General features: G+C 33.2%; 2 protein-coding genes and 1 pseudogene across 5 annotated transcripts; 2 read left to right on the top strand and 1 right to left on the bottom strand.

Annotated features, from left to right (window-relative positions):
* The first annotated feature begins 2815 nt into the window (after positions 1-2815).
* LOC120092175 (3'-5' exonuclease-like) lies at positions 2816-3465 on the top strand. Its single transcript, XM_039050408.2, has one exon. The coding sequence runs from the start codon at positions 2833-2835 to the stop codon at positions 3463-3465; it is 633 nt and encodes a 210-aa protein (XP_038906336.1). The 5' UTR covers positions 2816-2832.
* A 1988-nt stretch (positions 3466-5453) lies between these two features.
* On the top strand, positions 5454-6409 carry LOC120089678 (3'-5' exonuclease-like; annotated as a pseudogene).
* Positions 6410-10567: 4158 nt separating this feature from the next.
* On the bottom strand, positions 10568-23599 carry LOC120089952 (3'-5' exonuclease-like). 4 transcript variants are annotated; one of them, XM_039047399.2, is made up of 2 exons: positions 22918-23564; positions 10568-10839 (listed from the first exon to the last, which is right to left on the bottom strand). In XM_039047399.2, exons 1-2 carry the CDS (start codon positions 23473-23475, stop codon positions 10834-10836), a joined length of 564 nt encoding a protein of 187 aa, XP_038903327.1. In that variant the 5' UTR covers positions 23476-23564; the 3' UTR covers positions 10568-10833. The 4 variants fall into 4 exon arrangements, with proteins under 4 accessions (XP_038903327.1, XP_038903326.1, XP_090162618.1 ...); XM_039047398.2 differs by lacking the exon at positions 10568-10839 and adding an exon at positions 19105-19779 and having other exon boundaries at positions 22918-23565; XM_090306492.1 differs by lacking the exon at positions 10568-10839 and adding an exon at positions 21783-22181 and having other exon boundaries at positions 22918-23566.
* Between the last annotated feature and the right edge of the window lie 429 nt (positions 23600-24028).

The raw sequence follows: 24028 nt of genomic DNA, 5'->3' as shown, positions 1-24028 counted from the left end.
TATTCTCCCAATGCAATTTTAAAAGCAGTTATCTATTTTACTAAAAAAAGATATTTTTTTGCAGCGCGCGCGCACATATATATATATATATTAAAAAATATCATTTTGGAAAAAAAAAAATTATAAAGAAAGAAATTTGAGTTGAGGTTGTGACATAAAAGTGGAATACATAGAGAATATGCATCTTCGCCGTATCCATCTTTTACCGAATAGAAAAATCTTATTAATATTATTTTTCTAAAAAAAATTCTCACGTATCAAATTATAATAATTTGGTGAGTTGGAAAAGATGAGTAGAGTAATTTTCTAACAAAAAAAAGACCGAAATAATCTTATTGAGCAATTTTGGCACATTTCATTTTTCATTACATTATGATCAGATAAATATGGGTAAAAATTATAATTTTATCAATTAAACTTCTAAATTTTCATAAGTGAATCAATTTAGATTCTTAATTAAAATTTTCTTTGAAAATTATACATGCATCAATTTTAATAGTTCATTTAGTTAATCTGATATTTGAAAAAGTTTATACATATATAAGAATTGAATGGATTAGGGTGTTTATGGGTTGGGTTGGGTTGGGTTGAAAAACTTTTTAGACCCAATACAATTGTTCGGGTTGTAAATTTTTCAACCTAATGACCCTTATTAAAAAACGAACCCAATCCAACCCAGGTTAATCGTGTCATTTATTTAAAATTTTATTCTAAAAAGAAACGAACGTGAATATGTAAAAATCTAATTTAATTATTTTCATATATTGAATTAAGATTAACAACTCAATTTCAATTTATATAGTAAAAATTTTCTTTCTAAAGTGTAAAAAACTACTTTTAAAAGTTGTTGAAAAATAAATTATTAAAAAAATTAAATAAAATTAAATTAAAATCAATATATGTATAAATAATTATTTTATAAGTAATAAAAAATATATTTTAAAGTTAATAATAAATTCGGGTTGATTTAGGTTATATTAGATGAACTTATAATCGTCATATTTCTTTTTTCTTTTTTTAAAGATGCCAAATTGAGCTATGCTGATTTTGGCATAATCGTTATATTTCTCTTCTCAATCTTTGCCCATCAGTGTAAGCAAAACCCTAACCCTAATAGCCATCACCACAACCCCATTGCCACTTTGCAGCCCCGCAGCTTGAAATTTATTTTAAGTAAGAGTCAAATTGATTAATATATGAAGCATTAAGGTTAAAATGATACCATTATTAATTTGAGTTTCAATTGATAATTCCTTTAATGTTTAGGCGTTTAAATTGTTTTTTGTTTCCTAAAACAATGCCATTAATTAGTCATAAATATGGATATTAACCCTAATAATTATAATTTAAAACGTTTTTTTTTCTAGTTTTAAGGGGGTAAAATTAAATACATGGTTTTAAATTTCTGCCTTTCCATATGTCTACCACTTTGTTATTGATATGAATAAAAATTTCTATAATAAGATAGAAAATCCAGGAAATATACCAAAAATATCAACACATCAACAATGTGCACTAACATAGCAATAAATGGAAACTTATTTAAAAGGGTTGTTTCTAAATATAGAAAAATGAATTAAAATTTTAGAACTAATGTTGATAAATTAATTGAAGTCTATCCGTCATTGATAGTTCTAAAATTTTGTTATATTTTATAAATATTTTCTGTTTTACTATTTGAAATAATTTCACTTTTTAGTGTCTAATTTCATTATTTCTTATAAATTTTTCACAAAAAAAAAAAAAAATCAGATTAAAATTATTTTAATCATTAGCTTTTTTAAAAAATAATAGTAAAAGAAATTGTGCAGGTTCGTTCTTTAACGTTGGCTAACTAATTCTCTATAGAAAACGTGGGATAACTAATTAATTTCTTTCTGTTAAATTACAAATTTAATTTTAGTATTTAAATTTTTAATAAATATTAAATTTAATCCCCACTTCCAGTTTATTATTGATTTTTAAATTTATTTATTATCTATTTTCATTTTTTAACTATTAATTTGAAAGTAAGAGACTAAAATAAAAACAAATTTAAAGTAACAAAGTCGTATTCTAAATTAAATTTTATTACACCATATGATTATTTATGATGCTTTATTATTCTAACTTTTTCAAAGCCAATAAATACTTCCTTTGTGAAAAAATAAAACAAAAATAAAAAAAAACCATACACACTAAATTTGTAGTTTTTCAACCAATATTTTTATTTTTATTTTTTAGGTTTAAATCTTATTTTAATCATTAAATTTTGAGTCTTATTTATTCTAGTCTCTGAATTTTTAGATGAAATCTGTTTAAGAATGAAATTACATCTAGCATGAGTTGAAAAAGATAAATGCAAAGTAAAATATCAACAATCAGCGTGTCAGAAAATCCTTATAGAATAAGAATCTCTTATAAAATATCAACCGCTCAAAATGACTTTTGAGATCTCTTATAGAAAATCGTCTTACCACCCAATTCAAAAATTAAAATCTTAGATATTTTAACATAATTATCTATTTGGCAACCTAATTATAAGAAAATATAAATCATCTCACTATTATATTAAAAGCTCATAGAACCTTAATAGTAACAATCAAAATAATCATTTTTTAAAAATTTAAGGATTAGAATAAATATTTTTAAAATTTAGAGATTAAAATAATTGGAATGATTTAAAACTACTTTTTATATTTCATTAACAAACTTTAAAAACGAAAATAAAAAATAATAAAAATAATATAAAACCCAAAACCGTCGCGTTTCTGATTTCTCAGTGTCCCGTCAGTCATTTCTATCATCTTCTTTCACTGAAAAACCAGAACCCTACGCCATTCGCCGTCCGCCATGGCCATTCTGAGCATCTCCGACCGCCAAATCCCCCTCAACTCCCACGACTACTACGATATCACTTTCGACAACGATGCTATCCTGACTCTCCTTACTGCCTGTCTTTCCGTGGTCGACATGTGGATCTCTGAAATCCTCCGCATCCACCGCCGCAGACTCCACCGTCTCGTCGTCGGGCTTGACATTGAGTGGCGCCCTAACTTCAATCGTCGTTACCGTAAACCCGTTGCCACTTTGCAACTCTGCGTTGGTCGCCGCTGCCTCATCTTCCAACTCATCCACACCTCCGAAATACCTGAGTCTTTGATCGATTTCTTGGAGGACGATACCTTCACTTTCGTCGGCGTCGGAATCGATCAGGACGTTCAACAGCTCTACAATGACTACGATCTGAAAGTCGCTAACACTGTCGATCTTAGGGAGTTGGCTGCCAATGAGATGGAGAGAGATGATTTGAAGAATGCGGGACTGAAGATTTTGGGAAGAGAGGTTCTCGGAAGGGAGATTGATAAGCCGAGAAATGTGACGCTGAGTCAGTGGGATCGTCAATGTCTGAGTCCTGGTCAGGTACTCTATGCTACTGTTGATGCTTTTTTGTCGTTTGAGATTGGAAGGTATCTGCTGAGTTAACTGGAATCGAATCGAATCGATATGAATGTTTAGGGATTTTGATATTGGTTTTGGTTGTGAAGATGAAGGGTTGTTTGTAGGATTTGCTTTTATTTCACGGATGTTTTCATGAATTCTGTATAGGATAGTTTCTTTGGGCTTTGAAAATGGAATATCATGTTCATAACTGTTCTTCTGGTATAGAAATTTCGTTTTGGAAATCCATGTTCATAGGATTAATCTGTTTCATTTTTGTTTGTTTCTTGTAAAATCTGCTTCTCTCTGCTTGTTTTCTTGCAGGTATTAGTTTTAGCAATCCTTTGATTATCAGTTTCTTCCATCATTCAAGCCCTTTCCTTCAGTTTTCTTTTCTCTATTTTGAATCATTTTGAATTGTTCTTGAATAACATTTTTCTTCTTCATTTTTTGTTCTCGTTTTTTTAATCACTTTTAGTCCCTAAACTTATATATAACAATCTAATCCCGGAACTTTCTTAATTTGTAACAATTTAGTCTCTATTGTATGTTTCGATTTAACGAGATTTCATGCATAAATAAACCGTTAAACTAATTAGAAACTTGATATTTTTACAAAATATAAAGTTTTACATAAAAAAGAATTAAAAGTTGACATCTAATTTTTTATTATTTTTTTATGTTAGGAACTAAATTGTTACAATGTTGAAAGTATAAGGACTAAATTGTTGCATACTAACTAAATTATTAAAAAATTGAAAATATAAAGACTAAATCATTACAAACTAAAATTTAGGAACTAAATTGTTGGACAAACTAATTTTTTAACCTAAAACTATAATGAACGTTTTAGTTTTAATTTTATTTTGGTCAATATATTTAAATAGCCGTCTAAACTAAAATGCTCTAAAATGCTTTATTCCATCCTTGATGGGTTTTTTTAAGATAGGAGATTTGGCCTTTGGAAGAAGATATATTTTTACGGCAATTGAAGTATGTTTATATTAGCCCATGAAATTTGCTTATGCAACTATGCCAACATGAACATACATTTTGTTTATTTTAAAAATGTTAATTTTAATTCTTAAATCTAGATATTGATAAATTTGTGAATTGTGTTTATCTATATCTAGATTGAATGTGTTTAATACTATTTTAGAGGTCTCTTGAAATCTTCCAAAAAGGCATTAATTTGTGTTAATACTTTTTTTAGGTAATTTTGTCTTCATTTTTGTTTGAATTATATATATATATGTATGTCCCTCAAATGATATTTAATACGAAATCCAATTATTGAGTCTCAAAATTTGACCTCTATATCACCAATATTAGTTTTTCTTTTTGTGTGTGTTTTTTTATTATTATTTAAAATGATATTTCCATATGTTCAAATATGTTAATGAAATAATAATACAATGCAACATTACTTTTTCTGTTAGCAAATTTTAACCCAAAAAATGACTTGATTAAAAATTTTCAAACTCATTAATAGAAAAATTGATGCCTTTAAAAATCGTCAATAAATGCCTTGGTCATTGATAAAAAAAGAAAGTTGCACACGAAAGCAGAAGAAAAAAAGAAAGTTACACATCAAAGATGAAGGAAAGAAGGAAAAAGCGGATACTTGATATTAAAACTAGTAATTTTACCCAAGTAGAAGGTCAAAATTTATTGGTTTTCAAATTTGGGGTTAAATTTCATTTGGACTCCTTTTTACAATTTTTTCCATGACAGTGAACCATGAATGCTTTAGTCCTAATCAATGTTCAGAGATTTTTTTTTTTTTAATTTTTATTTTGAAAATTGTTTAGTTATTACTTATAGTATTAAATTCTCGTCAGATTCGATATGGAAATACAAATCCTTGTCGAATCCCAATAATGGAAATACATTTCTCTCAACCAAAGAAAGATAATGGAGAGTTAAGCTGAAATAGAAAACTTGTGCAGCAAGCCTTATATCGGAAAAAGAAATATATATATATATATATATATTAAATATCTATCAAATCATTTCTCAGTGTGCTGTCCCTATCAACATCTTCTTCCTCAGTTTTCCAAAAAGCAAAACCCTCAGCCATTGATTCCGCCATGCCTCTTCTGAAAATCTCCGGCTTCTACTTCCCCTTCAACTCCCACGCCTACTACGACATCACTTTCGACGACGATGAAATCCTCACTCTTCTCACTTCCTCCCCTTCCATGGTCGACAATTGGATCTCCAACATCCTTCAAATCCACCGCCGCCGCCTCCGACCTCTCGTCGTTGGCCTCGACATCGAGTGGCGTCCTAGCTTTAGCTCTAACCCTAACCCCGTCGCCATTTTGCGCTGCCTCATCTTTCAACTCATCCACGCCCCGGCAATACCTCAGTCTTTAATCGATTTACATCCATCACTTTCGTTGGCGTCGGAATAGACCGGACGCTCTAAAGCTATACGCAGACTATCGTCTGAATGTCTTCAACACTGGATCTTAGGGAGTTGGCTGTCAATAAGATGGGGAGAGTAGAGTTGAGGAATGCGGGACTGAAGAATCTAGGGGTGGAGGTACTCGGGAGGGAGATGGATAAGCCGAAAAATGTGACTCTGAGTCAATGGGATAGCCAATGCCTGGATTGTTCTCAAGTACTCTATGCTACTATTGATGCTTTCATGTCATTTGAGATTGGAAGGAATCTCATTAGTTGACTGGAGCAAAATCAAATCGAATAGAATGTTTAGGGATTTTGATGGGGAAATCAGGTTTGTTTGTTCTCTTTTGGTGGCTGTTTTGATGGATTCTGTTTAGGATACTTTTCCTGATCTTCTGGTAGAGAGTTCATTTTGGGAATCCATAGATTAGTTTGTTTCATTTGTTTTTGTTTTCTCTGTTCTCTCCAATTTTGAATCTCTGTGTGTTCTTCACCATTATTAAAACTAATCATGAATGCTTAGATTTTAATTTCATTTCATTTTAGTCAACATTTAAATATGTGGTCGCCTTTATATACCTTCTTTAATGATCTTACTACTCCACCCAACTTAATAAACATTTTGTGGATTTTTTAAAATGTTTATTTCAATGGATGGATCTGATCATTGAATTTTGAAATACATTATCTCGAGCTTGGAGTGTGAACGATCCCAAATTGGTTAGATTTGATTGGTTAGGTCTAGCGGTTTGGTTATTAGCATAGGATAAGTTGGTTGAAGTTAATCAAATTTCATTTTTAATATAAAACATTCGGTGGAGTCCGCTAAATTTGGCACCTAAATTGCCAAACCAAATCGATTTCAACTTCATAGAAATCGAATTAGGTTTGTGTTTTTCAACTCGAGTAGACTTCAAATAGTGTTCTTTTAGGATATGGATGACCTATAAATTGGATAAAAAATGTCAAATCATCCAAATTTTTTTAAAAAAATGCTGAATGATCCTTTGTTGATGTCAAATTCGAATGAAATTACCAAAATATACTCGTGCACATGTAAAAATGCATCTTGCTCTTGCTTTCTCTATATTTCTCGCTCCTTTTCTTCTCTTTCACTCTCTCTATATCTTGCTTATATATCTCCCCCTCTCTTTTTCTCTATCTCTTTCACTCTCTCTTTTCTCATTTTCTCTCGCTTTCTCGGTATATATCTCATTTTCTCTGGCTCTCTCTCTCTGACTTTTTTAGAGTTTTACATGCACTTGCTAACAATTTTAACCTCGGCGCTAAGCAAAGCTCAAAATCTCACAGTCTTGTTCTCTCTTGATCTCGCTTTCTCTCAGTCTCTCATTCTTTCGTTCTATCAACCCACCTTAATCTCGATGCTAAGCAAATTCCCATGCAATCGGCTCAAAATCTCATGGTCTTGTTCTCTCTTGATCTCACTCTCTCAGTCTCTCTTTCTTCCATTCTATCAACCCTGGTTTTGCTGAAGTTGATTGGAGAAGAAGTTGTGAGCATCATCGACAGAGAAGTGTTGAGTTGCATGTTTTAAAACTCATGGTTTGTAAACTTTAAACATATTTTATTTTGCAATAAAGATGTTACTAAGGTTTATTCGGTAAAAGATGTTATTGAATATGTGAATTGCACCATGGAGAGAAATAAAAGTGGATCAAGTTCGAGTAATAACCAAAACGGTTTATAGTATAGGGATTAGGCCGGTACCTTATGACGCTAGTGATGCGGCCTACCTTGTAATTGTTACAATAGTTGTAAAGTATTACAAAAGACGTGATCCTACCTTGTAAAGTGTTAGAAATGTGGCCTACCTTGTAATTGTTACAATAGTTGTAAAGTGTTACAAATGACGTGATCCTAAAACGTTATGTGGAGACATGCGAGTGGGGTATCCTAAGCAATGAGATTGCATAAGACGGGGCTACGAAATAGTCACTTTTACTTTATAACGCCGTTTACTATTAAGATTGACTATTTTAACTCTATGACTTAGGTAATTCAATCTTAGTTAATTATGAACCATTGTTTATTTGAGATTATCCTTTAATCTGCATAAACAGGATAAACGGGATATTATCTTTTAATCTGTATAAACAGGATAACGGGATATTATCTTTTAATCTGCATGGTTTGAGATTGTCTTAACATCGTCAACTCAATAAGCCTTCTATTTTAGGAGTTACTTGGGAACACGGTTTTGCAAGATGAAATTCACTCCTATTCGCTCTAGCGTTAGTAGATAGGTTGTTCGAATCAAAGTATTGAATAAGGAGTCTCACCTTCTTTAAGGCTTGAGAGGGATCCAGTTTGAAAGCAATTATGAACAACCTTTCGACTTATTACTGGGTTTTAGTAAAGTGTCTCAATAGCTAACGAATATTGGTTAATTGGTTAATGAGATTAGTCGATTAATCTTAGATCGTTACCTTGAAATAGAATGTTGAGAGAATTTGAAATGTTCAAATTAAGTTTATAGAATTATTAATTATATGCGATATAATTAAAACGTTTAATTATCGAATTAAACAAATTGGAGTTTAAAATATTTAAATACGATTTAAATATTGTAAACATGAATAGGGATTCATGTTCGAGATAGATGTTATATTAATTTAATATTTGATATTAAATTAATTAAATTATTTAATTAATTGTTTAAAATTAATTTTATTTTAAATTAATTATTTGAATTAATTTTTTTTTATTAAAACTAAGTTAACTCATTTTAAATGAATCAATTTAAAATGAAATTTTATGATTTTGTGAAAATCAATTTTGAAAAAGAAATGATTTAGTGGGTTTATCCCACATTTTCCATTTACAAAACACCTATTTTCCACTAGTTTTAAGATTGTTTTGGTGTCAATATGTCATGCATTTGAATTGCATGATGTTACTCTTTAAAAGAGAAGAAAATCACATTGAGAGAGGTTCATGCAAGTTGGACATTTGAAGGAAAAATAGTTCTTCCTTATTTCCACACCAAAACTCTCTTAAAATTTCTCAAAGGATTGATTTAATTTTGAGTTCTAAAAACGGTTGTACTCTCTAAACCCTAATTATTAAATATAATGTATGATTGTTTTCTAAAATTAATGAAACTAGAATGCTTAATATCCAAACTGTTTCTCCATATTAAATGTTAACACCTTCAAAAAGAACAATCGATATCTTATATGTTGGTTTTTCAACGCCACTAATAAGAAGAAAAGAGAAAAAGAAACTTCACTCAACATGACATCAACAAAAGGTCATTTGACATTTTTCTAAAAAAATGTGTCATTTAATATTTTGACTCTCTAAAATGAGTCAGATTTTCCATTTTCAACTTTTTTGGTGTTTTTTTTAATTATTATTTTAAATAACTATGATATTTTAAATTAAAGAAAACAATTTTAGAAAAGAGATCCAAATGTTTTATTCCACTCCTTTCTCATTCTCCGTTCAATCGACGAATCCTTATAGGACGGTCTCAGGGAAAGTAGACATCTCTAGGCAATAAGCTCCCCCATGAATGTGAAGAGCTTCTAACCAATAGAGAATAGGAAAATGGTATTAGGTGGCAAATTAAGTTTTAAGTTTAGCAAAGATACCTCAAACTTTTTAAATTTTGTGAATATGGTAAATCTTTCACTACCTCAAATCACGTTACAGCGAGGAGATATTTTCGGGTCAAAATTTTCTCTTATTTCAAAATTTCCCTGGAGGGATTTCTTTCCTTTTCTCCCGGTTTTCTCCCTACTTCATTTTCTGATTCTTCTATCTTTGACATTGCATTTGTTTGGGGACGATTTCATCCGATTGAATAATTTTTTTTTTTGATTTAGTTCAGTAAAATAGATTAAATTGTTTTCTACACTGATAAAGAGACGTCGCCGAAGCAACGATCGAAGAGAGTTTTGGCTATGAAGTATAAGATCACAAAGGATAAGCTCTTCGGGATATAAAAAGCAAGAACATGAGCAAAAATGTGCCCAACTATGTCCAGAGCCTCAAGCCTGATAAGATGAAAATGGTTGCGAATGTTTCAATAAACCATCTCTTAGATGCTTTCTCCATTCTTTTCACTGCTTTGTGGATGAGTTTCATATAATTTCTATTTTGTAATTTTCTCATGTAGTTGAATAAATAATGGAAGATTGTTACCAAATAGACATTAGAGAAGGTCGTTGTGTCAAATACAACTGAAATATAAGTTGAACAAACCAATTAGCGGATTGTACATTCTAATTGATATACTGACCATTATGCAATTTCATCTCTTTGTTTATTTTTCTTTTAAGTTTTTTTGTTTAGAACGTTTTTTTGAAGTGTTTATCTAACAACAATCAACATATAATCTGGAACTTCTTTTGAAGTAAAGCAAATGTGTTTTATGTTATAAGTACAATATTTCAAGTGCATTGAAAGTATATTAATTCTAAGACATGAGTGAATTAGACATATATCAATAAGTGCTTGAAGTAATATATGAGTGTATCAATGGTATATCTAACAACAATCAACATTCTAGTGTATCAGTACATCTAACATCAATTGACATTAAATTAATAGCTTGTTTTGAAGGTAAGTATGTGTGCTTCATTTTATAAGCATAATATTTCAAGTGTATCAGAGATATATTAGACCTAAAATACGAGTGTATCAAACATCAATTAATAGATATTTGAAGTAATCTAACAACAATCAACATTTTAAGTGCATCAACCATATATTTCAAGTGTATCAAGTGTATAAAGTGTATAGTAATAGTGTATCAAAGTATATCAAGTGTATCAATTACATACCAAATATAAGACATGGGTGAATTAGATAGTAAATGTTTGATTAATTAATGTAATTAAAGTGAAGTATACCAATATATATATATATATATATAAGGTATATCACTTCGCAAATGTACTTGATATTTAGTATATCAACGACAAAAGGTATTTTAGACTTTCACTTTTCTAATGCCTTAGGCTGGGTCGGATTTTGCTACATCTACAAAAGAAGAAAAAGTGAGACACGCCTACAAATATCAAATCCTATTTTGATATGCATACAATTGCCACTAAAAAATATTATTAAAATTTTCAAGAGTTGAAAGTCGTCTGAATTTCTTTTAAGACAGATAAAATCAAAGTGTTTTAGTTCGGCCTCATTTTGATAACCATTTTATTTTTTGTTTTTAGTTTTTGAAAATTAAGTTTATTTTCTTTCCATTTCTTACAATGATTTGCATCTCTCTTAAATACAATGGATAAATTCTTAGTCAAATTCCAAAAACAAAAACAAGTTTTTGAAAGCACGACCCCATTTGGTAATCATTTCATTGTTTTTTTTTTTTTTTTTTCAAAATTAAGCATATTTCCTCCTCATTTCTTATCATGATTTTCATATTTCTTAAGTAATTATGATTTTCATATTTCTTTAAGTACAATCGTTGAATTCTTAGCTAAGTTCCACAAACAAAAACAAGTTTTTAAAAACTATTTTTTTTAGTTTTCAAAATTTGACTTAGTTTTTTTAAACCATTGGCAAAAATAATAATAATAATAATAATAATAAATAACAAAAGAAGATATTTGTAGATGATAGAAGAAAAAAATTTGGAGGTACAAGTAATATCTGTAGACTTAATAAAAAACAAAAACAAAAAATCAAATGGTTACCAAATAAGATCAAAATATTTAATTAGTTTCTCTTTCAAAAAATGCTCGTAAAGAAAATGTGTAACTCTCAAACGCTTTTTAAGGGAAAATTGACAAAAATGACCTATTTGGAGTTTGATTTTATTTTTTTACCTATTTTTTATAAACAAGTTTTTTTTACCCCTTGATGATGAAAATAATGTAAGCATTAAAAATAGTAGTTGTACAATTACTCTTATGCTCCTTTAAATTCTTACTTTCAATTTCAACAACCAACCTACCAAACTAATTCACAAAAAATTCTTCACCTAAAAAATTTAGAGGCAATTGCAATTTTAATTAAAAAAAAAATGAAAATTGAGCATGTGTCTCTAGGTTTTGCTTTTTTGCAAACATTTTAAAAAAACTTTCACCTTAAAATTTGATTGTTATCTGATTTCTATGTGATTGTTATGTGATTGCTATCTAGATTTATATGTGATTCCTATGTGATTGCCCACCTGCAATTACAAAAAAGTTGAAGTCATGTCTTTGATTTTTTAAAATGTATTTACCATACAATGCAATTTCCTTAAAATTTATTCACAAAAAATCAATTTATCCAAAATTAATTGACAAAAAATTATTCACATTTCCACACAAAAAATTCTCCATTAAATTTGATTTATTTACAATCTCACAAAAAGTTCTCTTCACCAAATTATTTTCGAAAAGTTTTTCGTCAAGTCCAAAACTTGTATTTCACGAAGTTGTACTTTTGTACACTTCGTGAGAAGGTATGTATTTCATTTTATACGTATTTAATTGTTCGATAATTTCTGAAAAAATTGACAAAAATATATCACTTTTTTAGAGTTTGATTTATGTTTGCTTTGTTGATTGTTTTTTTTTAAAAAAAATTATAATGCCCTGCACCTGATATTTATAAAAAAAAATGAAAAAAATAGAAACTTTTTTTAAGATACCTGATCAGGCTTCACCGTGTAGAAATAAAATGAATTAAAATTACCTGATCGGGCTTCATCGAGTACAAAATAATTATTGAAATAAGTTGGATGCCCAGTCGGGTCTCACAGGGTATTCACCGTATAGAAAGCAAATGAGTTAAATTACTCGACCGGGCACACAAAAAGTACGAATACTATTGTTTTTTGGCCCGATGTTGTAACCGACTGAGCCACTTTTTTTTCTTTTTAGTTTTTTTTTCTTTTGCTTTTTCTTTAACCACATTACATTAATACATTTTTGTTATAAATTGTAGAAAAATGCCTCGTGTTTGGATTTGTTTCGATGGCGTTTGGAATGAAAGGGAAAAGGACTACGATGGAAGAGAGTTGCGGGGGTTTGACATTGAGGTCGGCACAACGTATAATGAATTCTTGACCGAAGTTTATAAAATAAGTGGTATAATATTAGATGAGTATAATCTTGTTATAAGATGTATATTTCAATTGAGATTCAAAGCCCCCGCATTTGTAATTTGGAATGATGAAGATCTACACACATTCCTCACATATATCCAACGCTTCCAAATTGTTAAAGTAATCAAGGATTTCATCCAAAAAAATTCATATATCCGACGAACTGAAGAAATTCCTTCAACATCTAGGCTAGTACATTGCAATATAGAGTCAGATAGTCCATTTTTTCCCACATATTTTAATTCATCACTTATTTCGTCACCTAGTAATTTGGCGACATAAACTAAGGGATATATGGACCAAGGTCAATATTTCAATTATTGGTCTTGGAGGGAGAAGGATGATGGAGAGGAACCCAAGAATAATACCCACCATACACCTCATGCAGAAGAACAAACAATGGAAGACTATGGAAACTCGTCACATGCAATGGGTCGTGACTTATCACATTCATCTAGTAGCACAATGTCATGCTAGGTTAGTCATATTCTTATGAAGATGTGCAATTTGGTAACATATTTATAACTAAGAAGGATTTAAAGATGCGGTTATCTATGTTAGCAATTAGAGGTACTTTTCAGTTTAGGGTGAAGAAGTCGACCACAACATATACAAAGTTATATGCTTATTTGAACAATGCAAATGGAGACTTTGAGCCGTTAAATTGAAAAATTGTGAAATATTTAAGATCTCTAAGTATGACAATGTCCACACATGTAGAAATGAAATATTGACTAACGAACATAGACAAGCTTCTAGTTGGGTTCTTGAACACTTAATAAAGTCGAAGTTTGAAGACGTTAGTCGTTCATATAGACCAAAGGACATTGTGAAAGATATAAAACAAGATTATGGTGTGAGTTTAAGTTACGACAAGGCATGGAAGGAAAAGGAAGAAGCGTTAGTGCTTGTTTGGGGGTCATCAGAAGAATCCTACAAGAAGTTACCTAAATTTGATGAAGTCTTACAAATTGAAATCCTTGTTTCAGCATTCGAATATGATCTATAGGAAGATAAATATTTCAAGCACGTTTTCATGGCTCTTGGTGCTTCCATTAGGGGGTTTGAACTACATTCTCCCTGTTTTAATTGTAGATGAAACATATTTAACGGGTAAGTACAGTGGTAAACTCCTGCTTGCGACTGAGGTCGATGGAAATAACCAAATATACTTAGTCACATTTGGTATATCTGGTGAAGAAACTGATGAATCTTAGGTGTGGTTTTTTCATCAATTAAGATGTGCAATTGGGCAAGTTTGTGATTTGGTTATTGTATCAGATAAACACACAAGCATAAAAAAGGAAATTATCACGATCTTCCCAGAAACATTTCATGTTATTTGCATCCATCACTTGAAAGCTAATTTATAAACTAATTTTAAGAATAAAGATATTTTGGATATTTTCGACAAAGCAACCAAGGCAAGTCATGAGTCTATGTTCAACTACCATTGGAGTCAATTTATAAGGTATCCAGGTCCACGCAAATACCTAGAAGATATTAGTCTCGAGGTAGGGTGTACCGATGCAACAGAAGGTATAATCAAATGACGAAAAACCTTTCCAAGTGCATAAATGGAGTGTTAAAAGATGTACAACAGTTACCAATCACATCATTTCTAGACAATATTAGAGGTTGGTTACAGGACTTGTATTACAAACGTCGAACGGATGCATCAAATAGTACGTCAAGATTGTAGCACTATCCGATGGCAATAATTCGTGACATGACAAACAAAGCAAATAGACAGTTACGCCAATTGACCAACATGAGTTCGAGGTGATTGATGGAGGTATAAAAGGTCATGTAAATATTCACGTAAGTGTTGGGATTGACATCCTAATTCTCCCGGAGTCTCGTTGTTTTGTAAAGATACACATTGTTCAATGAATAAAATAAGTGTTATTTAATTCTAACATTTACTCATATCCAATAAACAAAGCTCCTTGGTTATCTTATGTGAACTTAAGCATGTATATGTGATATACAAGTGGATCATGCCTTAAGTGATAACCTGAATAGGTCTGTAGTATAAAGATTAAGGTAGGATACCTGATCCTGGTGACACTACGGATATGACCCGCTTTGTAGAGGTTTGCATAACAAAGAGTTTGTATAAGACCTAAACCACGAGATGACTAGACTCTGTATATAACGTCGTTGATACTAAAGAGTTACATCTCACCTAAACGACTATAGGTGACAGACGTCAATCCTGAGTGTTTTGGGAACTCCTGCCTTTGGGGGCAGTTCTTTGATTAGTATGGGTGAGAGTGGCCAGATTGCCAACTCAACATGACTACCTTTTTGGGGACTTGTCTGATCTGGAAGCTGCGAACTCAATCCACAATATAGAATTCACTCCTTTCTCGAAGCAGAGATAAATAGAGAGATTGCTCCCTTAAGGGCTGATTCCGAGGCTTGAACATAGTGGCCACAACTTCTCTTTGGAAGAGAAGACTCAGTCATAGTAGGACTATGACTTATGTTCATTAGAGGGTTCAGTGGTACTTAAGGAGACAAATGTAACTACAAGGGCATAATGGTTATTGGCCCAGCTGTACTTACGAGCAATTTGTGAAGGGTTGTCGCACTGCTGATTGGTTAAGATGGACACATAATATATCTGTGGTAAGGAGAGTTCAGCTGTCGATCTTTAGTGGAGTGCTTGACAGTTAACGAATGGTGGATCCCGTGACTAGAGAGTTTAGTCAGTTATTCACATACCGTTGGAGCTTCGAGCTACAGGTCCATGAGGTCCCCTTGATAGCTCAATGAATTCAGTTGAGGATCAGTTCTTGATGTTGATTTGAAATGTTCAAATTGACAAGAGGCATTTTAATTATATATGATATAATCGATATGATGTATGAGATACATCTAGTGGAAGATTGATGTAAATGAGATTTACATTAAGTACCATGGAATAGAAAAAGAACTATGGTTTATATATTTCATGATATGAAATATTAAAACTATAGGTTATAAATATAGTATGATAAGTTGGTTATCATTTATGTTTATAATAATATTAATTATTAGATAATTAATTCTTTTTCTTTTAAATAACCAAAGTAGTGAGTGGTTATTGGATCATGGTAATCGTGGTTTTAAAAGGAAAATTTGTTTTCCTATTTTGAAAAGAGTTTTTATAAAAGATTGAAAAAGTTTTGAGTTTTCTCTCCGCGCAAAAGAAACTCACGAAGTCGTCAAGTAAATTCGGATTTACTAAACGACGGCTGGGCGAACTAAACGATCGTGCAAAGTAGAGCTAAACGATCGTGCAGTATTTACTAAACGATCACATAGTTTTTCTAGACGATCGCTGGCCCAAGGTAAACGATCGTGTAGTGTCTGTAGGCGACAGACCGAGCTAAACGTTTGAGCTAAACTAAACGATGAGCTAAACGATCGCATAGCTTTATCTAAACGATTGGGCATCGATCTATACAATAGGTCTCCACCATCTTCCACTTGTCTAGTCGTGTACGCGATCGTTGTTTCCTCCGTTCGTCTGCCTCATACTAAGTCCGAACAAAACCCACCCTCTGGATTCTCACATTGAGAATACCAAGGTCGCCTTGTTGGTGGTGTCAGACTCAACTCGACACCGTCGAGGTTTTCTGGAGAACGTTCGTGGTGTTGTGGAGGCTGTTCGTGTTGCAGAGGAGTTCATGGCCGAGGCGATCGTTGAGGACGAGTGCGAAGAGTTTGTGCTGAGGAGATCGTTCAGAACGAGAGCGAAGTGTTCGTTGCGGAATTGCGGTCGTGTAGATCGGGCGCTTGAGGTTGCTGTTGTTCGAGCATTCGCGCAACGGAGCATGGAGACGTTTCTGCCTATGTGCGTACAATTTTTCTCATTGTTCATTTGAGATTTTCATGCTATAATTTCTGTATGATGTGCATAACTGCTTGTTTGAAGTCGACTGTAAATATTGTTCATTCATAATTGTAATTTGGAATAGTCTTGTTCCGCTGCTCATGGAAATCTCGCTTCCGATTTCCATCAATTGGTATCAGAGCCAGGTTCTCTGATATTCCAAATAACAGATCTGAATTGAACGCATTTTTCAGTCGCAGTAGGTTTCTGCATTTGTGCTTAACCGTTTTCTGCATTTGTGGATGAAATTGATGAACGTTTCGGGTTTTAAATTGCCTTTTTGTTAAAGCTTTCGGTATTACAAAGTGTTAATTGTAAGGGCCCCTGTGTTTTTGGGCGAAATTAACTTTACAATCGAGTCTGTAATTCAAAAAGTTCGAGTTTGTCGAGTCGTTCGTGATGAAGCTTCAACGCATGTTGATGCAGTTCTCAACGAAGAAGAAGACTAAGCGTTGGTCGGATCATGTAGCCTCAGGTAAACGATTGTTGGGACTTCAATAAGCGATCGTTTAGATATTTTTTTCTAGACGGTGGTGTAGTATTTTCTATCGATCGTTTAGCTAAACGATGGGGTAAATCGTTTACCATATTGCATAGCGTTGGTTGCGCGATCGCGTAGGCACTGGAGGTAGAAGATCGTAGTGGGAGCATGCGATGTTCATCGTTTAGTAGAAGGCGCGCGCTAGACGATCATGTAGTTAGCAAGCTTCATCGCTTAGTTACTACCTATGCGATCGCACGTATGTGATATGGAGACGCTAGCTAAGCGATCGCTTAGGCGATGGTACTTCGCGACATCGTAGTCGCTTAGACGATCACAGAAGGCGGGCATTTTGCGGAGCGCGCTAAGCGATTGTGTACTTCAGGCTTCATCGCTTAGTAAAGGTACACGATCGTATAGTAATAACTAACGATCATTTGGATTTTTTTAAACGATCGTATAGTAAATGCTAAATGATCGTTTTAACTCTGAAGCGCTGGTAAGCGATAGAGCAAAGAGTTTGTTTTATCGTGTAGGCGATCGTGGGGTGCTTGGTACACGATGGATGGTTGGAGAAGCGATGCTTTGCCAAGCAGTTCAAGACTCGATTCACCTGTTTGAACTGGAGACTCCTTGTCTTTGTAATAGTTAGCTTTCCTTTTTGTATTTTAAAGCAATTTTACCCGGTTCATCAACTTTTATTGCTTATACATGTGATGTATTGTGCTTATATGCCAAAGTGTTTGTCATATAGTTAAAAATCCACCTTAGGTTGTGCAATTATTCATGCATCATGTATTATAATTGTTATAATATTGCATGAAGAAATTACTTGAAAGCATGCACATGCATCATGAATTATAAGAGTTATATTTTGCATGCATTGAGCATTATCATGCATCATCCTTTTATTATATTTGTTTTAGTCTAAGGGTGAATGAAAGCATGTTTTGCTTGTTTCATTGTTGTTTTGTATAAGTATTATATAAAAGAAGTAGCAATGAATGGACAATTGATGCTTGAATTTATGAAGTGTGGAATTATGGATGATATGTGTTGATGGATAGTGTTGTGCACTCAAGTTTCCCCAGTGGAATCCAAGTGTAAATTCCTTTGAGTTTCCTGGTAAGTCCAGGGTCGAACACAGAGACTTGTGAAAATAATTGCGTTGGAAATTTTTATGAAAACTTGTGGTAACCGGTTAAATAAACAAGTGTTGGGTTGTTGTTGTGTTGATGAAATTAATAATAAATGTAGCGGATTTTGAAAAGAGTTGGTAACGGGAAATACGATGAATATGCGGTGAACGGGTTGAGAAGGATTTCGGCTAACACTCCCTAGGAGGTGTTCATGCCTTGCGATCATGCAACATGCATACAATAGTAAACCACCTCTCGGCGTGAATGCCACGGCTTCTAAGGCAAGAACGCATGCGATAATTATGCGATAAGTCTACAGGGTTTACACATAAACCTCTATCTCTATTTATGCGATAACGACATGACATTCACACAAATATGCGACCACATAATATCACTCCTATTCCTAGGATGCATGTGATGCAAGTTGACAAACATAACTTATCTCTAAGTCCCTATCTCTTGTTTATGCAAGCCTAATCCTGCTTTTTTGAGTCCAGATTCTAACCTAGCTCTCTCGAGACATTAGGTTCTTTCTTTAGATTCTCTCTCGAGTAACTCTAAAAGGGTATTTTGCACAACATAAAACAAGACAATCGCAGGCAATGAACTTCCTAGGTCATGTTAGCTCAGTTTCTCTCAACCCATTTAACTACTTTAGTTACTCATGCGTATTAAAAGAGTGATCAAATGTAGAAATAGAACTTCCATTGAATAGATGTAAGATGAAGTACAGAATAACAATGCAAGTATAACAAAGAGCCTGGAGCAATTTCTTGCCATCAGGCGTTACACTGTTTCTACTCGTGCTCTAAAGATATTCTCGCTTTTGCGAGAATCAGCCCACTCTCTGCTCTTACGCTCCAATGTTCTCTCTCAAGCTACCTTGGACGATCTCTGACGTCACAACTCTTCTCTAGCTCTGTCGTAAAATGGAAAAGAAAACTATGCACAGAGGTTATAAAGTGATGGAGTAGTCGACTGCTTAACCCCTTCTCTGAAGAATGCATTTGGTATTTAAAAAACATCAAAAGTGAGAGGCGGCTTCTCTCTCCTAGTTGTAAAGATGGGACAGCTTTAATTCCTGACTGACGCGTCGGAGATTTGTCACTGATAAAGCTAGATGTACTTGTGACTGTTATCGACTGTCAACTTAATTAGGATCCGACTGCCGTTAGCTTTCTGTCCCATCGATCTTAATTGTCTTTTCGTCCGGATGCGCCCACCATTTGCACCGACCAAGTTGCGATAATTCTTCTTGGGTGGATGTTTGCGAGCACGATCAATCGCAAAGTCTTACGGTGAAGTTGCGCTCGACTGATGTATTCCTATGATCACATTCTTTGCATTGCATTAATGCATTATTCTGCATAAAAACATAAAGATCAACTGCTTTAATGCGTTGGACACATGCGACCGCAAAAGTATAGAATTTATGCTTAATGGACACAATTTAACATATTTTATCAACACAATCCAACATTGTTTAAGAACTTAGCACTAGAATAACGTGCATTTCTGCCCGTTATCAACAATGCATTGAGCATGACACTTAGGCCGTTTATAATCGTTATAAATGCCTTGCGTGTGTTAGCTTCGCATTGTGGTGGTTGTTTCTGTTTATAAGTGTTATAAAGAAAATTAGACCTAAAATCAATAATTCAAAGTTGCATGCGGACTTAGGGTGAACTCAAGTTTTTTTAAAAGGGTTTAAAAATTAGATTGAGATAGACTTAAGTTCAAGTGGTTCTAAAGAGTTTAGTAACCTAGATTAATCTTTTAAAATCGGTTTAATAGGATTAAATTGGTTGAATAAAAGATTAAATTTGTTGTAAACCTATCTATAAGGGACCTTTTGTCTAAGGCAGGTTCTGGCTAGGTTGAGGTTCTTAAGTTGACGGAAACATAACACCTCTACCTAGGAACCTACCTGGAAAGGTGAATTAGATAGACTTTCAACAAGCATGCAGCGTTTTGGTCAAAGACTCCGTTAAAGAGTTTAATGGATGATGATCAAAAGTTGTTTCACTATCCAAGGTAAAAGTTACTCTTGAGAAAACCTAAAAGTCACTTAGTTAAAATCCTTAGCCGTGTTTTTTCTAAGTAAACCCTAGGTTATAAAACACTCAGTGGGAGGAAGAGGCGTATCAGATATGTCTATGATTCCAGTCACATTTCTCCCTGTATGTTCACACGGTGAGATTCATGCTTGGCCTCGAGATGCCCAGGATACATCCCCTTTCGAATGGTGCTTGCATGAGTAAATATCAAGATGGACGGAGAGAGTATTTATAGTAAGTGGATGAAGGGTGTGTGTCAACACGTCCTATGGTCTCTATCATTGGTTCACATCGTGAGATCATTCTATACGCCCTTGTGTCACCTTCGGAGCGTCCCCCTTCGGATGGATTTTATGCAATTGGTCAATATCAAAGTGGCTCCAGAAATGGATAGGGTCGCTTTAGGTTTTGCCCCAATCGGATTTTTTCCTTTCGGATTGGCCTTTTGAGACGGACCTCTAGGGCTTAAAATGGCGAGTCACACTTACGGGAGATTGTTAAGTAAATTAATGATCTCTTAGCGAAATCAATGATGGCTTGTCGTTATAGGAACAAGAGTTGTTCTAGTATTAATGACTGGTTGAGAACTTCTCAATTCAGAGGAGGGATGATTGACCTCCCTTCGGTGGCTTTTGTTCTAAACCTTTGAAGCGTCATTACGAAACTAGATGCCACACAGGGTTCATGTTAGTTTTGCTAAAATCTTATTAGATGTTGTTTTGTTTTACAACGGGTATTTGCTTAAAACCTAACGTAGGTCAATGTGTTTTTCTTTTCAGCAACTCATTAGTATTTCCATTTAAAGCTTTTAAATATGACCGATTATTTACAGTGGAAAGAATCGTGTGAAACAAATTTCGTGGCAAACGACCTCCATCCCACTACTCTCCAAAAGAGGAGACGAGACAGTAAATATGATTTATTGGTCTTGAAGACATGTCTGGTAGAGAATGATGATTCTGTCTAGATCCTTGATTCAAGTGCTACCAATCATGTCAGTTCCTTTTACCAAGGATTCAGTTCCTGGCAAACGTTGCCATAGAGAGAAATGACTCTTCTAGTCAGTATTGGTGAGGTTGTTTTAGCTGTTACTGTAGGCAGGCTGAAGTTATTTGTTGATAAAAAACGTTATCTGTTACTGGATAATATTTTTGTAGTTCCTCATATTAAAAGGAATTTAATCTCGATTTCTTGTCTCATTGAACAAAGTTACACTGTCTCCTTTTCTGAAAATAAAATGTTTATTTTCAAGAATGGAATGAAGATTGGTTATGATTCAATGGAAAATAACTTATATGTACTAAAACCGTTAGTCATAAAAGCCTTGTTTAATACTGAAATGTTCAATACAGCAACAATAAAAGACCAAAGGTTTCTCCAAAGGAAAATGTCCATCTTTGGCATCTTAGGTTAGGTCACATCAACCTCAATAGGATTGAGAAGTTGGTGAAAAGTGGACTTCTAAAGAGTTTAGAAGAAAACTTCTTGCCGGTATGTGAATCATGCCTCGAAGGCTATATAACCAAACGACCTTTTACTAGAAAAGGTTACAGAGCCAGGGAAGTCTTGGAGCTTGTACATTCAGACCTCTGTGGTCCGATGAATGTTAGAGCTCGAGGTGGGTATGAATATTTCATCTCTTTCATAGATGATTATTCAAGGTTTGGGTATCTCTTCCTAATGCAACATAAGTCTGAAGTCCTTGAACCTTGAAAGGTTAAACAAGAGTCATAATGGGAAGGATGAACTTGAAAATTCAAAATCAAAACCCTCATAAAATGTACATACATACTTGATGAAGATGATGAACCAAAATGTTAAAAGAAAAACTGAAAGAATGTGAGAAGTTTTGAAAGGAATTTGAAAGGTTAAACAAGAGTCATAGTGGGAAGGATGGGGTTTTGAATCTTTTTCCTAAAAAAGAGGATATAATGATCTTTTCCAACCTATGTTAAATTTTGAGGGGTCAAAAATACATTCTTTTTAAAAATAATCATTTTTTCCAAAGAAAAACTTCTAATGGGTCATTTTTGTTAATTTTCCCTTTTCAACCATATCTCAAATCATGATTTTTCCCTACTGTCTCATAGATATGTGATAAATTTGATCTTCGAAAAAATTGATTGATGTATTAGATAATAGTTTAAAATTTTAAGTTAAATAGAACCTTGAAATTGTCATTTGATTAGCAATATTAGAAAACAGAATAGCTCATCACTAAAAAAGAAAAAAAGAAAAAACCAGATATTATCAGTAAAGAAGAAGCCTAAGAAGCAAGAAGAGTTGATGATGAGGTGAGAATCTGGTGTACAAAAATCCATCAAAGAGCCAGAACAAACAAAAACCCTAACAAACAATCCCGAAATTCCCCTTCAATTAGACGATGATTGCAAATGCCTTCCAATCTCAAAAGAAAAAAACGCATCAATACAAGCATACTTAACCTGATTAAGAGTCAGCCATTCTTGATCCCATCTACTCATCGTCACGCTCTTTGGCTTATGAATCTCTTTCCCCAATACCTCTTTCCCCAATCTCTTCAATCCCGCATTCTTCAGATCTCTTCTTCCCGTTACACTCTCAGCCAAATTCCTCAGATCCACCCTCTTCCCCACTTTCAATCCGTAGTCACAGTTCAGCTTCTCAGCATCCTCGTCGATTCCCACTCCAACAAATGTCAATGATTCGTTTTCCAGAAACTCGAACAGAGATTTAGGGATCTCGGGTGTGTGTATCAGCTGCAAAATCAGGCAGCGGCGGCCCATGCAGAGTTGTAAGGTGGCCACGGGATTGTCGTACGACCGGTTGTTAGGGCGCCATTCGATGTCCAGCCCCACCATGAGAGGTGGGGTTTGAAGGGCGAGGGTTTCGGAAATCCAATTCTCTACCATGGATGGTGAATTGGTGAGGAGAGTCAGAATCGGCTCGTCGGAGTCCAGAGTTATATCGAAGTAATTGTGGGAATCGGACGGAACTTGATGGTCAACAATGGTGATCGCCATGGCAGAGAAGAAGAAGAAGGAAGGAAATTCAGAGAGTAAAGCAGGTGACGTTGTACGAATTAGAGAGAGTTTTTACTTCAAAATTAATTATTATTGCCTTATAGCTTTTATTTTACTGAAATACCCTTCAAATTTTCAAAAGCTTTCCCTCCCCTTTTTCCTCTATTTTTTCCTATTCTCTGAATCAGAGTATCTTTCCATTAATATATTTATTTATTCTTATTCTTAGTATTTGGGCATAGTTTCCATTCCGTCCTAATGCTATACTTTTTGTCTTCTATTTTTTTTTTTCAATTTCGTCACAGTTTTATTTTTTAGATTTGAATTTAGTCTTAATTTTTTATTAAAATATTTATTAACTAAATTAAAATTTTATTTTCATAATTGATAGACATTGACGTCAATAATCAATATTTAATTAAAAAAAACAAGGTTAAAAGTTTGAAATCTAAGGATCAAACTAAAATAAAATTCAAATCTCGAAATTAAAATTGTAATATTTCGAAACTTAGGAATTCTTTTGAAGTTAAATTAATTTTTCTCGATCCATCAC

Source organism: Benincasa hispida, chromosome 11 (genome assembly GCF_027475165.1).
Source record: "Benincasa hispida cultivar pf3 chromosome 11, pf3_genome.v1.1, whole genome shotgun sequence".
NCBI lineage: Eukaryota > Viridiplantae > Streptophyta > Magnoliopsida > Cucurbitales > Cucurbitaceae > Benincasa > Benincasa hispida.
The sequence above is the reverse complement of the archived record's forward strand: the minus strand, read 5'-3'. Positions and strand labels throughout refer to the sequence as shown.

What these genes read in the sequence shown, in the direction of transcription:
- LOC120092175 (XM_039050408.2), top strand. Translation starts at nt 2,833, where the DNA reads ATGGCCATTCTGAGCATCTCCGACCGCCAAATCCCCCTCAACTCCCAC.
- LOC120089952 (XM_039047398.2), bottom strand. Translation starts at nt 23,475, where the DNA reads ATGGCGATCACCATTGTTGACCATCAAGTTCCGTCCGATTCCCACAAT. An exon ending in AATGGCTGACTCTTAATCAG is followed by an intron (nt 19,780 to 22,917) that starts GTTAAGTATGCT and finishes GTTTTTATGCAG; the next exon opens with AATAATGCATTAATGCAATG.